Source organism: Macaca nemestrina, chromosome 7 (genome assembly GCF_043159975.1).
Source record: "Macaca nemestrina isolate mMacNem1 chromosome 7, mMacNem.hap1, whole genome shotgun sequence".
NCBI classification, from domain to species: domain Eukaryota; kingdom Metazoa; phylum Chordata; class Mammalia; order Primates; family Cercopithecidae; genus Macaca; species Macaca nemestrina.
In genome coordinates, this window is record NC_092131.1 from 136,440,780 (window position 1) to 136,454,345 (window position 13,566).

Below are 13,566 nucleotides of genomic sequence, written 5' to 3' on the forward strand. Positions count from 1 at the left end.
ATTTTTAGTAGAGATGGGGTTTCGCCATGTTGGCCAGGTTGGTCTTGAACTCCTGACCTCAAGTGATCTGCCCACCTCATCCTCCCAAAGTGCTGGGATTACAGACATAAGCCACCATACCCGGCCTCTAAAAAAAATTTAACAAAAACAACAAAAAAATCCTTATAGTTGGGAAACCTTTAAAATTTGTCGTATTTGTAATAATTTAAGTTTATTTCCTTTTCCCTTAGGAAAAGGAAACATTTCCCTCTGTTCTTAGTTTTTATAAAGTAAGGCATGAATTTATGATTTTATATAAACATAAATTAATAAGTCAGCAGGTTTTCCATGAGGAGCAGGGAACTTTCCTACTGTGAGGTGGAAGACTTTACGACAACCCTTGGCTGCTCAGAGGCCTTTATTCCCTTCTCCCTTCCTTGCTGCCAGCTGTCTTATCACCTCTATAAACTCTGGATGAGGAATGTGCTACTGAAATTAGTAATAGTGGGAGCTTCTTAGTCTATTTTAAAAGAGCTCCTTACTTTTTTTTTTTTTTTTGAGATAGAGTCCTGCTCTGTTGCCCAGGATGGAGTGCAATGGCATAATCTCAGCTCACTGCAACCTCTGCCTCCCGGGTTCAAGCAATTCTCCTGCCTCAGACTCCTGATTAGCTGGGATTACAGGCATCCGCCACCACGCCCAGCTAATTTTTGTATTTTTAGTAGAGATGGGGTTTCACCATGTTGGTCAGGCCGGTCTCGAACTCCTGACCTCGTGATCCGCCAGCCTCAGCCTCCCAAAGTGCTGGGATTACAGGCGTAAGCCACCATGCCTATCCCCTTACATTGTTTTAAACAAGAAATATCTTATGGTATATTCCCAATCACCAAGAGCACTTAAAGAACATACTTTAACCACTGGAGATTTAGAAAAATATTTCCTTACCATAGCATATTCCCCTAGTGGGTCTGTTTTTGCAAAGTAATCATTCTCTAATTCTATCCCAAAAGAATTTTCATATGGACTTTTACATTTCTGAATGACTTATTTCTACTCTCTAAGAAGTGACAAGAAAAAGTCTGTATTACAGAATCAATACTTACCTAAAAATATCATTATAAGATAAATCTGAAGAAAAAAGGAAAATCTAACTTTGATTTTCACTGGATATGGCAACGTGAAACTGAATCGTCCTGTCTCATTGAATATTGGAATGGACTGAATCACTGAGATAGCTGAAAACAGAAACAAGAACTTGTTAGAAGCAAATGAAACAGTCACATCTAATGACAGAAACTTCCAGCCCTAATACTCTGAAGTTTCAGTTCTGGGTGTGCTAGAAAGGCTTCCTCCTCCCTTTGTACAGAAAGCTCATGCCTCTTCTTTTTTTCCCCTAGTTTTCTAAGAGATCAGCCTCCAACCTGTCAACAGAGAGACAGATGAGGAAGTCATGGCAGTGGGCTTCTTCTATTCTATAAAATGGAGAGAAAAATCCCTAGCTGACTTATGTACAAGATGTTTGTCAGAATAAAATAAAGTTGTCAGTAAGAATCCCCTTTGGAATACTAAAAGCATCATACAAATGGGAAACATACAGGACAGGACCACCAGGCTTTCCAATGTTACGAAATGAGCTACTTTTCTGGAACAGTCTGGGTACCAGGAGTATTATGGAAGGAAGCCCATGCAAAGAAATCCCTGAAAAGTCCAACACTTCCATTTATCGGACTGAGGCCGGGGAAGAAAGGACTGGTCTCTCAGCCTCTGGGTACCCTCTGGAGCTAAGCTATGAAAGCTAAGAGTCCCTGAGAGTACCTTCCGCCAAACATCCCAGTGGATATAAGGGAATCCACAGAGTGTAACGAAGCCATGTGAGCACCTTCCAATCCATGTCAATGCACGTCAGCATGTAGAAGGAGTACCTATTGAAAATAAGTGATTCCAACGTGAAAAGGCGCTTCAGGTTCTGAATGCGACCTTAGAATATCATTTAAATAGATGAATTATATTTCTCAGTTAGCCACACATGGTTTCTTCAGAACAGAATTATAAAGCTGGCTATCAACCCATAAACTTGTCACACTATGCCCTAAATTTTCAAAGGATGTGAACTCTCTTTAATGGCAGACTAAGTTTAGGTCTCAAAGGAACCCTCTTTTTTCAGTATAGGGACTGGATACTCAGACGTTGTTTGGCTTTATTCCTAGTACTGATCTACATTCCCAGTAAGTAAGGATATTAGATACTTTATTTCTGGATAAGTGAGTTGTTAGCAAAATTAAAGTATACAAAAGACCTCTAATCTAGAATCAGACATACTCTATTTTAAAAGAGATCCCTTAAGAAAAGAAATGTTCCTTCTCAAACAGTAAACATTGCATTAAGGACCCATAATCTGATCCTTTTATAGCTCATAAGTGTGATAATTGGATTTTCGCTCTCCTGTGTGAGATGTGCTTCCCTCAAACCTTGTTACATCAGCACATTACCTGTCTGATTTGAAAAACATAGGACCTATAATCTGTTTTACCTTTGTATTAAGGCTATTAGAGGGTACACTGGGTGCCATGGGACACAGACCATGGTTAAGACACAATTTAAGGCTGCTATGGCCTGTTCCCCCTCTCAACTAGCAACTTTGTCAAAATACCACCAAACCTGGAGCTGAAGAGTTCATTTGCAAAATCCTTGCTCCAGCTGACTGAAAGGGAAGAAATATGGAGTGTGTAGGATCTGGTAAAGAAGAATACATCTACTTTAACTAGATCCATTTCTTAAAAGGTATTTATTCTACTAACAACCGAGAATGGGAAAATTAGGTTAGAGGCCATTTCAAACTTCAATAATCTTGTAGTATAAGATTCATTTCTATCATCCCTTAAATTTAGTCTTAAACTAGTTCTATCCAACCTGGATTGCTCCTTCAACCTCATGTTTCTTCAGCCCTTTCAATAATTTTTCCATGTGGATGGGTCCTCTCTTTCCAAGACTGCAAGATCCTGAGGTCATAGTAAGATGAGTCTTCCCTTTCTCTGGTTCTCCTCTTCTGCTCCCTAGTATCCGGTCTGGTATTATGATCCAATGACGGCTTTAAAAAAATCTGCCTCAACTTTGCAGAGCACATAGATGCAACCAGAATTCTCCACATATGTAATCTTAGTCCCAAACCAAATGAGACTCTGGCTAAGACAATGACTCCCTCAAGAACAGAGCTGCTGCAAAGAGGGAGAAGCATTCAAACACCATCCTGGCATTTCTACCCACCTGAAAATTTCAATTGCGCTCCACAAATAAAACACAAAGAAAACCACAGCTTTATTCTGCATTTCTTCCATGGTGCCAAAGATGATAAACAAAATAAAATTTCTTCCAAGGAGCTATTAGAAAGACCCAAAAGAGAAAAAAGTTAATAAAATATACGTAAAGTTATACAAATGTGTTATCTGAAACCTAACCCCACTAAATGCAAGGCAAAGAGAAAAGACTGAGCTCTACCAGTTTAATCCTGCTCCAGTTCTGGAACAAGCAAAGTGCCCAAACCAGTCTTTGTGACCAGATAGGTACAATATTTTGTGTGTGTAACTATATCATAAATCGTTTCCTTAAAATACACACACATGTTCAAACACAGTCTAAAGAATACTGCCAAATAAACATTTGAATTTACATAATCCAAGTTAAGAAATAGAGCACTACAAATGTGAGACCCCTATAAGTAACGACTATCATGTGTTAATCATTCCATGTTTTTTTTTGTTTTTGAGACAAGGTCTCACTCCGTCACCCAGGCTGGAGTGCAGTGGCACAATCATGGTTCACTGCAGCCTTGAACTTCTGGGCTCAAGAAATCCTCCCACTTGAAGCCTCTCAAGCAGCTGGGATCACAGGCGTGTACTACCACACTGGCTAATTTTATTTTTTTGTAGAGATGGGGTCTCACTGTGTTGGCCAGGCTTGCTCAAACTCTTGGGCTCAAGTGATCCTCTTACCTCAGCCTCCCAGAGTGCTGGGATTATAGGCATGAGCCACTGCGCCTGGCCCATGGCTTTTCTTTATGGATTACTGCTTGTGTATGTATTCCTGAACAGTACATTGTTTCATTTTGCCTGTTTTAAAACTTTTTGAAATCATTCTATATGTATTATTCTGTGACTTGCTTCTTACTCAGGGTTATGGGCCAGAGACTCATCTATGTTGATGCATGTGGCTATAGTCCACTCATTTTCACTGTGGCAAGACATTCCAATATACGATAGACATTCTATTCTTCATATATATATGGGTTGTCTGTTTCTGGGTTTTATTCTGTTCGCGTGGTCTATGTGACTATCTTTGTACCATACAACATGGTATTAGTTACTAAATCTTTATACTGTCTTGATTTCTTATAGGGTAAGTCCCCAACTTGAGTTCTTCTTTAGAGAATATTCTCAACCCTTTGCTTTTTATTCCCCCATTTAAAAAATTGTGGTAAAATACACATAACGGCCAGGTGCGGTGGCTCATGCCTATAATACCAGCACTTTGGAAGGCCAAGCAGGCAGATCACTTGAGGTCAGGAGTTCGAGACCAACCTGGACAACATGGTGAAACCTCATCTCTATTAAAAATACAAAAATTAGCCAGGCGTGGTGGCAAGCGCCTGTAGTCCCAGCTACTTGGGAGGCTGAGGCAGAAGAATCGCTCGAACGTGGGAGGCGGAGGTTGCAGTGAGCCAAGATCATACCACTGCACTCCAGCCTGGGCAAAAGAGCAAAACACCATCTCCAAAAAAAAAAAATACACATAAACTTTACCATCTTAATCATTTTTAAGTGTTTAGTTGATTGGTATCAAATACATTCATTATGTTGTGCAACCATAATCACCATCCATCTCCACAGCTCTTTTCATCTTGTAAAATAAAACTATGAACCATTGCCAGCCACAGTGGCTCACACCTGTAATCCCAGCACTTTGGGAGGCTGAGGTGTGTGGATCACCTGAGGTCAGGAGTTCGAGACCAGCCTGGCCAACATGGGAAACCCCGTCTCTACTAAAACTACAAAAATTAGCCAGGCGTGGTGACGGGCACCTATAATCCTAGCTACTCAAGAGGCTGAGGCATGAGAATCGCGTGAACCCGGGAGGCGGAGGCTGCAGTGAGCCTACATCGTGCCACTGCACTACAGCCTGGGCAACAGGACGAGACTCTCTCTCTCAAAAAAAAAAAAAAAAAAAAAAGAATAAAAAAGAAAGAAAAGAAACTATGACCCATTAAACAATAACTCCCCACTCAGCCAGCCCCTGGGAAACACCATTCTACTTTCTGTCTCTATGATTTTGACTATTTTAACTACCTCATATAAGCAGAGTCATCCAGTATTTGACTTTCTGTGACTGGCTTATTTCACTTAGAATAGTTTCCTTAAGGTTCATCCATGTTGTGGCATACTTGAGAGTTTCCTTCATTTTTAAGGCTACATAATATCCCATTGTATGTATATAACAGTCGTTCTTACCCATTCATCTGTAGATGAACTTGGGTTGCTTGCACATTTTAGCTATTGAAAATGATGCTACTGGCCGGGCGCGGTGGCTCAAGCCTGTAATCCCAGCACTTTGGGAGGCCAAGACGGGCGGATCACGAGGTCAGGAGATCGAGACCATCCTGGCTAACACGGTGAAACCCCGTCTCTACTAAAAAATACAAAAAACTAGCCGGGCGAGGTGGCGGGCACCTGTAGTCCCAGCTACTAGGGAGGCTGAGGCAGGAGAATGGTCTAAACCCGGGAGGCGGAGCTTGCAGTGAGCTGAGATCCGGCCACTGCACCCCAGCCTGGGCGACAGAGCAAGACTCTGTCTCAAAAAAAAAAAAAAAAAAAAAAAGAAAATGATGCTACTATCCTGGATGGCCCTCTGTTTTTTCAAAAAACTTCAGAATTTTCTCCTCACATTCCAAAATTTTTTAGACTGTGATTGGAACTGTATTTAATCTACAGGTAAATAAGAGAACTAACAATATTATAATATCGAGTCTTATAATTCAAGAAAATTATGTCTGTATATTTACTTTTTGTGCTCTATATTCCTTCCTGTATCTCAAACAGTTCACTAATTTTCTCTTCAGCTATGTCTAATCTACAACACAAACTATCCATTAAATTTTTATTTTTTATTTTTTTAGACAGGGGTCTTGCTCTGTTGCCCAGGTTGGAGGGCAGTGGCACAATCACAGCTCACTGCAACATCAAACTCCTGCACTCAAGGAATCCTTCTGTCTCAGCCTCCCAAGTAGTGGGAATATAGGTGCACATCACCATGCCTGGCAAATTTTTGTTTTTTTAGAAATGGGGTCTCACTATGCTGCCCAGGCTGGTCTCAAACTGCTGGCCTCAAGCAATCCTCCTGCCTCAGCTTCCCGAAGTGTGGGGATTACACGAATGAGCCACCATGGCTGGCTGTAAATTTTAAAGTTTGATTATTGTACTTTTCATTAATAGAAGTTTTTAAGAAGTACTGCCTTCATCTATGCAAGGTGGGAGGAAACCAAGTACATTTCTAACTAAGGAGACTGAAGGTAGGTTTTTCAGCTCCTGCCTAAGAGTCGAATTTCCCTAGTCTTAAAGCTATTTATAACTTTGTTATTTCATGAGGATATTATAAAAAATGAAATAGACCAGAAATAGTAAAAGTCTACTTTGATAAATATCCCTGAGGTTTTAAATGTTCTTTCTTCTTCAGGTAAAATAATGCTATTCCTGTACAAATAGGTGTTTTTACTAATTGAGACTTCTTAGCAAAATGTAACATACAGATATGTTTTGGCTGTGTCCCTGTTCAAATGTCAACTTGAATTGTATCTCCCAGAATTCCCACATGTTGTGGGAGGGACCCAGGGGGAGGTAAATGAATCATAGGGGCCAGTCTTTCCTGTGCTAGTCTCATGTTAGTGAATAAATCTCACGAGATCTGGTGGGCTTATCAGGGGTTTCCGCTTTTGTTTCTTCCTCATTCTCTCTTGCCACCGCCATGTAAGAAGTGCCTTTTGCCCTGCACCATGATTGTGAGACCTTCCCCAGCCACATGGAACTGTAAATCCAATTAAACCTCTTTCTTTTGTAAATTGCCTGGTCTCAGGTATGTCTTTATCAGCAGCGGGAAAACGGACTAATACAGTAAATTGGTACCAGTAAAGTTGGATGTTGCTGAAAAGATACCCAAAAATGTGGAAGTGACTTTGGAACTGGGTAACAGACAGAGGTTGGAACAGTTTGGAAGGCTCAGAAGAAGACAGGAAAATGTGGGTAAGTTTGGAACCTCATAGAGATTTATTGAAAGGCTTTGACAAAAATGCTGATAGTGATATGAACAATAAAGTCCAGGCTGAGGTAGTCTCAGATGGAGATGAAGAACTTCTTGGAAGCAAAGGTGACTCTTGTTATATTTTAGCAAAGAGACTGGCAGCATTTGGCCCCTGCCCTAGAGATCTGCAGAATTCTGAACTTGAGAGAGATGATTTAGGGTATCTGGCAGGAGAAATTTCTAAGCAGAAAAGCATTCAAGAGGTGACTTGGGTACTGTTAAAAGCATTCCATTTTAAAAGAGAAACAGGAGCATAAAAGTTTGGAAAATTTGCAGCCTGATGATTCAGTAGAAAAGAAAAACCCATTTTTTGAGGAGAAGCTCAAGCTGGCTGCAGAAATTTGCATAGGTAGCAAGGAGCCTAATGTAATCCCCAAGACCATGGTGTAAATGTAACCAGGCCATGTCAGAGCCCTTCACGGCAGTCCCTCCCATCCCTTGCAGGCCCAGGGTCCCCATGCTGTGTGCAACCTAGGGATTTGGTGCCCTGTGTCCTAGCTGCTCTAGCCTTGGCTGAGAGGGGCCAATGTACAGCTCAGGCTGTGGCTTCAGAGGGTGCAAGCCCCAAGCCCCGGCAGCTTCCACATGGTGTTGAGCCTGTACGTGCAGAGAAGTCAAGAATTGAGGTTTGGGAACCTCTGCCTAGATTTCAGAAGATGTACGGAAACGCCTGGATGCCCAGGCAAAAGTTTGCTGCAGGGACGGGGCCCTCATGGAGAACCTCTGCTAGGGCAGTGAGGAAGGGAAATATGGGGTTGGAGCCCCTACACAGAGTCCCTACTGGGGCACCGCCTAGTGGAGCTGTGAGAAGAGAACCGCCATCCTCCAGACCCCAGAATGGTAGATCCACTGACAACTTGCACCATGCACCTGGAAAAGCCACAGACACTCAATGCCAGCCTGTGAAAGCAGCCGGGAGGGAGGCTGCTCCCTGCAAAGTCACAGGGGCAGAGCTGCCTAAGACCATGGGAACCCACCTCTTGCATCAGTGTGACCTGGATGTGAGACCTGGAGTCAAAGGAGATCATTTTGGAGCTTTAAAGTTTGATTGCCCCACTGGATTTCAGACTTGCATGGGCACTGTAACCCCTTCATTTTGGCCAATTTCTCCCATTTGGAACGGCTGTATTTACCCAATGCCAGTACTCCCCTTGTGTCTAGGAAGTAACTAGTGTGCTTTGATTTTACAGTCTCAAAGGCAGAAGGGACTTGCCTTGTCTCAGATGAGACTTTGGACTGTGGACTTTGGGGTTAATGCTGAAATAAGACTTTGGGGGACTGGTAAGAAGGCATGATTGGTTTTGAAATGTGAGAGCATGAGATTTGGAGGGGCCGGGGGTGGAATGATATGGTTTGGCTGTGTCCCCATTCAAATCTTAACTTGAATTGTATTTCCCAGGATTCCCATGTGTTGTGGGAGGGACCTAAGGGGTGGTAATTGAATCATGGGGGCCAGTCTTTCCCATGTTATTCTTGTGATAATGAATAAGTCTCACAAGATCTGATGGGTTTACCAGGGGTTTCCGCTTTTGCTTCTTCCTCATTCTCTCTTGCCGCCACCATGTAAGAGGTGCCTTTCGCCCTCCACCATGATTGTGAGACCTTCCCAGCCACATGGAACTATAAGCCAATTAAACCTCTTTCTTTCGTAAATTGCCCAGTCTCGGGTATGTCTTTACGAGCAGCATGAAAATGGACTACTCCACATACCTACTAGACAAATAATGGGACCTTCCATTACCCACCCTTTAGCTCAACTATTCAATACCTGGATCAGAGAAGGCAGCACTGGTGACGTAGTGACTCCAATTGCTGCATTGATAGTTTCCACAACTGCCAGCATCTGGCAGAAATACATCATGTCAGCCACAGTATGGAATGTGTCATAAAAGGACTCTATGGGCAAAAATATACGTTAAGGGTGAATCAGTTGGTAAATTCCAACAGAACTATTTCTCAAACTAGCTCACTCCTTTCATGAAAATAACTATAGGAAAGGAATAACAAACATCCAGTCAGATTCGAGTTTCTTACTTAACTAAGCAGGAAGGGTGCAGGCCACTGGGGTCATGAACAGTAAGCTCTACCAGTTACCAGAAAGTTAACACGTACACCTTATATGCCTTTCTCTTTTTTTTTTTTTGAGATGGAGTCTCACTCTGTCGCCAGGCTGGAGAGTAGTGGTGCAATCTCAGCTCACTGCAACCTCCACCTCCCAGGTTCAAGTGATTCTCCTGCCTTAGCTTCCTGAGTAGCTGGGACTACAGGCGCACACCACCACACCCAGCTAATTTTTGTACTTTTAGTAGAGACAGGGTTTTCACCATGTTGACCAGGATGGTCTCAATCTCTTGACCTCATGATCCGCCCACCTCAGCCTCCCAAAGTGCTGGGATTACAGGCGTGAGCCACCACGCCCGGCCACCTGTCTCATTTTTTTAAGAGTCAAGGTCTTGCTCCATCACCCAGTCTATAGTACAGTGTCATGATCATGGCTTACTGCAGCTTCAACCTCCTGGGTTCAAGAGATCCTCCCATGTCGGCCTCTTAAAGTGCTGGGATTACAGGCATGAGCTATTACACCTGGTCCATACTTTCATTATCAGGTAGAAAAATCCTCTCCCATTACTCTTTCTTCTCCTAAATTTTATTACCTATTTATTCATCAAATAAAGTTTCAGAATACTTTAGATCAAATTCTCAAAAATTTCCCATTGGCATTTACCAATGGAATGCCACTGGTCAAAGCCAGAATCCTGTTAAACACATAAATTAAGAAGAATTGGGCCCGGTGCAGTGGCTTACGCCTGTAATACCAGCACTTTGGGAGGCCGAGGTGGACAGATCACAAAGTCAGGAGATCAAGACTATCCTGGCTAACATGGTGAAACCCTGTCTCCACGAAAAATACAAAAAAAAAAAAAAAAGTTAGCTGGGCGTGGTGGTGGGCGCCTGTAGTCCCAGCTACTCAGGAGGCTGAGGCAGGAGAATGGCGTGAACCCGGGAGGCGGAGCTTGCAGTGAGCCGAGATCGCGACACTGCACTCAAGCCTGAGCGACAGAGTGAGACTCCGTCTCAAAAAAAAACAAAAAAAAAAAGAAGAACTAATATATTTATGATACTCTTTTTATTCTGTTTTAGAATAGTTCATTTTAGAACCTATTTAGGCTCCAAAAGGGTGAGAACACTTTTGGCCTTGCATAACTTTGGCACTGGAAGTATCACAATCAATTTATTTAGTTGTTAGTGAACATACAAAAGGATTCTAGCCCAAGATGTGGCTCTGGCTAGCTATGGATGTGAACCATTTTTGACCATCTCTAGGCCTATATTTTTATTACCTGTTAAATGGAAAGAATACCAGTCAGCTTATTTCACAAGGTCATGGGAAATAAGAGCTATGAAAGCACAACAAAAAGTAGAGGGTGCTGCACAAATGCAGCGGTTATTATTAACATCAAAGGCAGAGAGTGAATACTGGGCCAAACTACTCAGAAAGGGAAAATTAATCCAAAAATTTCTTACTTGCCTTTTCCCAAGATGCAGAATCGCACAGTCAGGTTGACAAAGATCCAGGAAAATCCCAAGAACTGCACAAGATTATACATAAACAGGTATCCCTTCCGTAAGTTTGTAAGAGCTGTAAAGCAAAGCAAAGCAGTAAGCTATTAAAAGCAATAGTCCCAGCAGAAGAGAGATGTATGAGGCATATCTGGATGACTTCAATCCTTTTTCCTTCTTGAATGCTCCTAAGCTCCCACACAAATATCTGGTCCTGGTCCTCACCAGTCTGGGCTCCTACTCCCACAGAGAAACATACAAGGAACATTGCTCTCCAGCGTGTATTTTCAGCAGGACTTCCTGTCTCAGCCTTGAAGAATAGGTATACAGACATAACAAACCCAAGAAAAAAATATTACCCCTGGTGTGATATTATGATATGTGTACATGTATATATAGGTTTTCATCCACAGTTTCTGGCTCATAACTCCCACAGCCCTTGTTATAGTTTTTTGTTATAATGTTGGGACACTTTAGGCCTCAGAAAACAGAATCTTCCTCTATGACTTTCCCTGCCTTCCTTTCAGCTGCCCAAGGCATGACTCTAATCTGAATGTGGGTCCTAAGACCCTCATTCCAGAGAGGGTCTTGCTTCATACTCTGGAGGAGGGAACACTGCACAGAGGGGCTGAGAAGAATCTGGACAGACAGGCCTTGTGGGGTTTAGGTCAGACCCTTTTTTTCTAATCACATTTCAACACAGTGCAACATGCTTCAGTCATGCCTATCAGATGAAGTCTCCATAAAAGGCCCAAGGGGACAGGGTTTGGTCAGCTTCCAGACAGCTAAACACATGGAGGTTCCTGGAGGGTGGCACACCTGGGGAGGGCATGGAAGCTCCGCGCCACTTCCTCCATACTTCCTCCTAATCTCTTCATCTGTATCCTTCATAATATCCCTTACAATAAACCAACAAACTTGTTTCCCTGAGTTCTGTGGAGCCACACTAGCAAATCAATCAAACCCCAGAGCGGGTTGTGGGAACCGTAATTTACAGCTTATTGGTCACAAGTTCTGGAGGCCCAGACTCGGGACAGGCTGGGGCAAGAGGGTGTCTTGGAGACTGAGCCCTTCATCTGTGGGAATCTGATGCTATCTCTAGGTAAATAGTGTCGGAATTGAATCAGAGGGCACTCAGCTGGTGTCTGCTGCAGAACTCATTGCTTGCTTGCTGTGTGGGTGGAAAAAACCCACACACTTGGTCACAGAAGTCTTCTGTGTTGATTGTTGTTGAGTAAGAAAATAGGAAAAAGCAGCTGAGTGTTGTAGTGTTGTATTTTTTCCATAACACCTGGCCAAAAAAAATGGCCATCTGAAGAGACATTACAAAAAGGAAAAAGATTTCCTCAGCTCCTGCTCCAGTTATTTTTTATTTAGTTAGTTATTTTTGAGATGGAGTCTTGCTCTGTCACCCAGGTTGGAGTGCAGTGGCACTCCCAAGTTCAAGCAATTCTCCTGCCGCAGCCTCCCGAGTAGCTGGAATTACAGGCACCCACCACCATGCCCGGCTAATTTTTGTATTTTAGCAGAGACAGGGTTTCATCATGTTGGCCAGGGTGGTCTTAAACTCCTGACCTCAGGTGATCTGCCCACCTTGGCCTCTCAAAGTGCTGGGATTACAGGCATAAGCCACCATGCCTGACCCTCCAGTCATCTTAATATAATCCATAGTTTTTTCTTTTCTGGAATTTCTTTAAGGTCACTGAGGTCAAACTAGCTTACAGAGATAGATACAGTAAATGAAAAAACCAATTCTGATATTTGGTTATATATTCATTCAACCAAGCATTAACTGAATACCTACAATGTGCAAGGTACTGTGAGAAGAACTACTGGGATACAAAGGTAGTTCAAGGCTGCCCTCAGAGCTTACAATCTAAAAACTGTAATACCAGGTGGGGAGTGACAAGTAATGCCTTGTGAAACTTTCAAGGTGAAAAAATGACATTAGGCTGGAGAAGTGGGCATCAAGCTAGTCTACATGGATAAAGCTGGTATCTAATCTGGGCTTTTTTTTTTTTTTTTTGAGACAGCGTCTCACTCTGTTGCCCAGGTTAGAATGCAGTGGTGGGACCATAGCTCTCTGCAGCCCTGACCTCCTGGGGTCAACCCATCCTCCCACCTGACCTCCCAAGTAGTTAGGTCTACAGGTCTGTGCCACCACACCCTGCTAATTTTATATTCTATCATATTTTGTAGACACACAGTCTTCCTACGTTGCCCAGGCTGATCTCGAACTCCTGGACTAAAAGATCCTCCCATCTCAGTCTCCCAAAGTGCTGGGATTACAGGCATGAGCCACCATACTTGGCCTGATCTGAGCTTTGAAAGATGGGCAGACTGAGGACATAACCAAAGGAGGACAATTTCAAACCAACAAGCAGGAAAAAAAAGGACATTAAGTTTGTCTGCAGCCTAAGATTCATGAAGATACAGCCAATTACAGAGTAAAGGAAGAAACAAGGAGCTTTGACAGAGTCATGGTTGAGTCAAAGGAGTAGGGTAAAGAAAAGGACAGTTCTTCAGAGAAGATCTGTGGTGTTCAGATTTTGCTGCTATATATTTATTCCTAGGATACAGATATTCTGCAAAGACATCTGGTTGGTCCTCAAATAATCACATTTAATAATGTGGTCAATCAAAAGCAGCCTAAGCCAGGCACAGTGGCACATGCCTGTAATC

At 42.7% G+C, this 13,566-nt stretch overlaps 1 protein-coding gene and 1 non-coding gene across 4 annotated transcripts in view; one reads left to right on the plus strand and one right to left on the minus strand.

The window, feature by feature from the left end:
• The window catches only part of LOC105488410 (3-hydroxyacyl-CoA dehydratase 3), a 48,795-nt gene that overhangs the window by 5,306 nt on the left and 29,923 nt on the right, over positions 1 to 13,566 (minus strand). For all 3 annotated transcript variants that reach the window (XM_011752417.3, XM_011752424.3, XM_071101191.1), the window contains exons 6-10: positions 10,853 to 10,963; positions 9,092 to 9,219; positions 3,244 to 3,356; positions 1,795 to 1,901; positions 1,083 to 1,214 (exon numbers count right to left, since the gene is read on the minus strand). In XM_011752417.3, coding sequence (XP_011750719.1) covers positions 1,083 to 1,214; positions 1,795 to 1,901; positions 3,244 to 3,356; positions 9,092 to 9,219; positions 10,853 to 10,963 — 591 coding nt within the window. The remainder of the gene's footprint in view (positions 1 to 1,082; positions 1,215 to 1,794; positions 1,902 to 3,243; positions 3,357 to 9,091; positions 9,220 to 10,852; positions 10,964 to 13,566) is intronic.
• LOC112428692 (small nucleolar RNA U13) lies at positions 2,378 to 2,478 on the plus strand. Its single transcript, XR_003020750.1, has one exon. It is a non-coding gene; the product is annotated as a small nucleolar RNA U13 (small nucleolar RNA).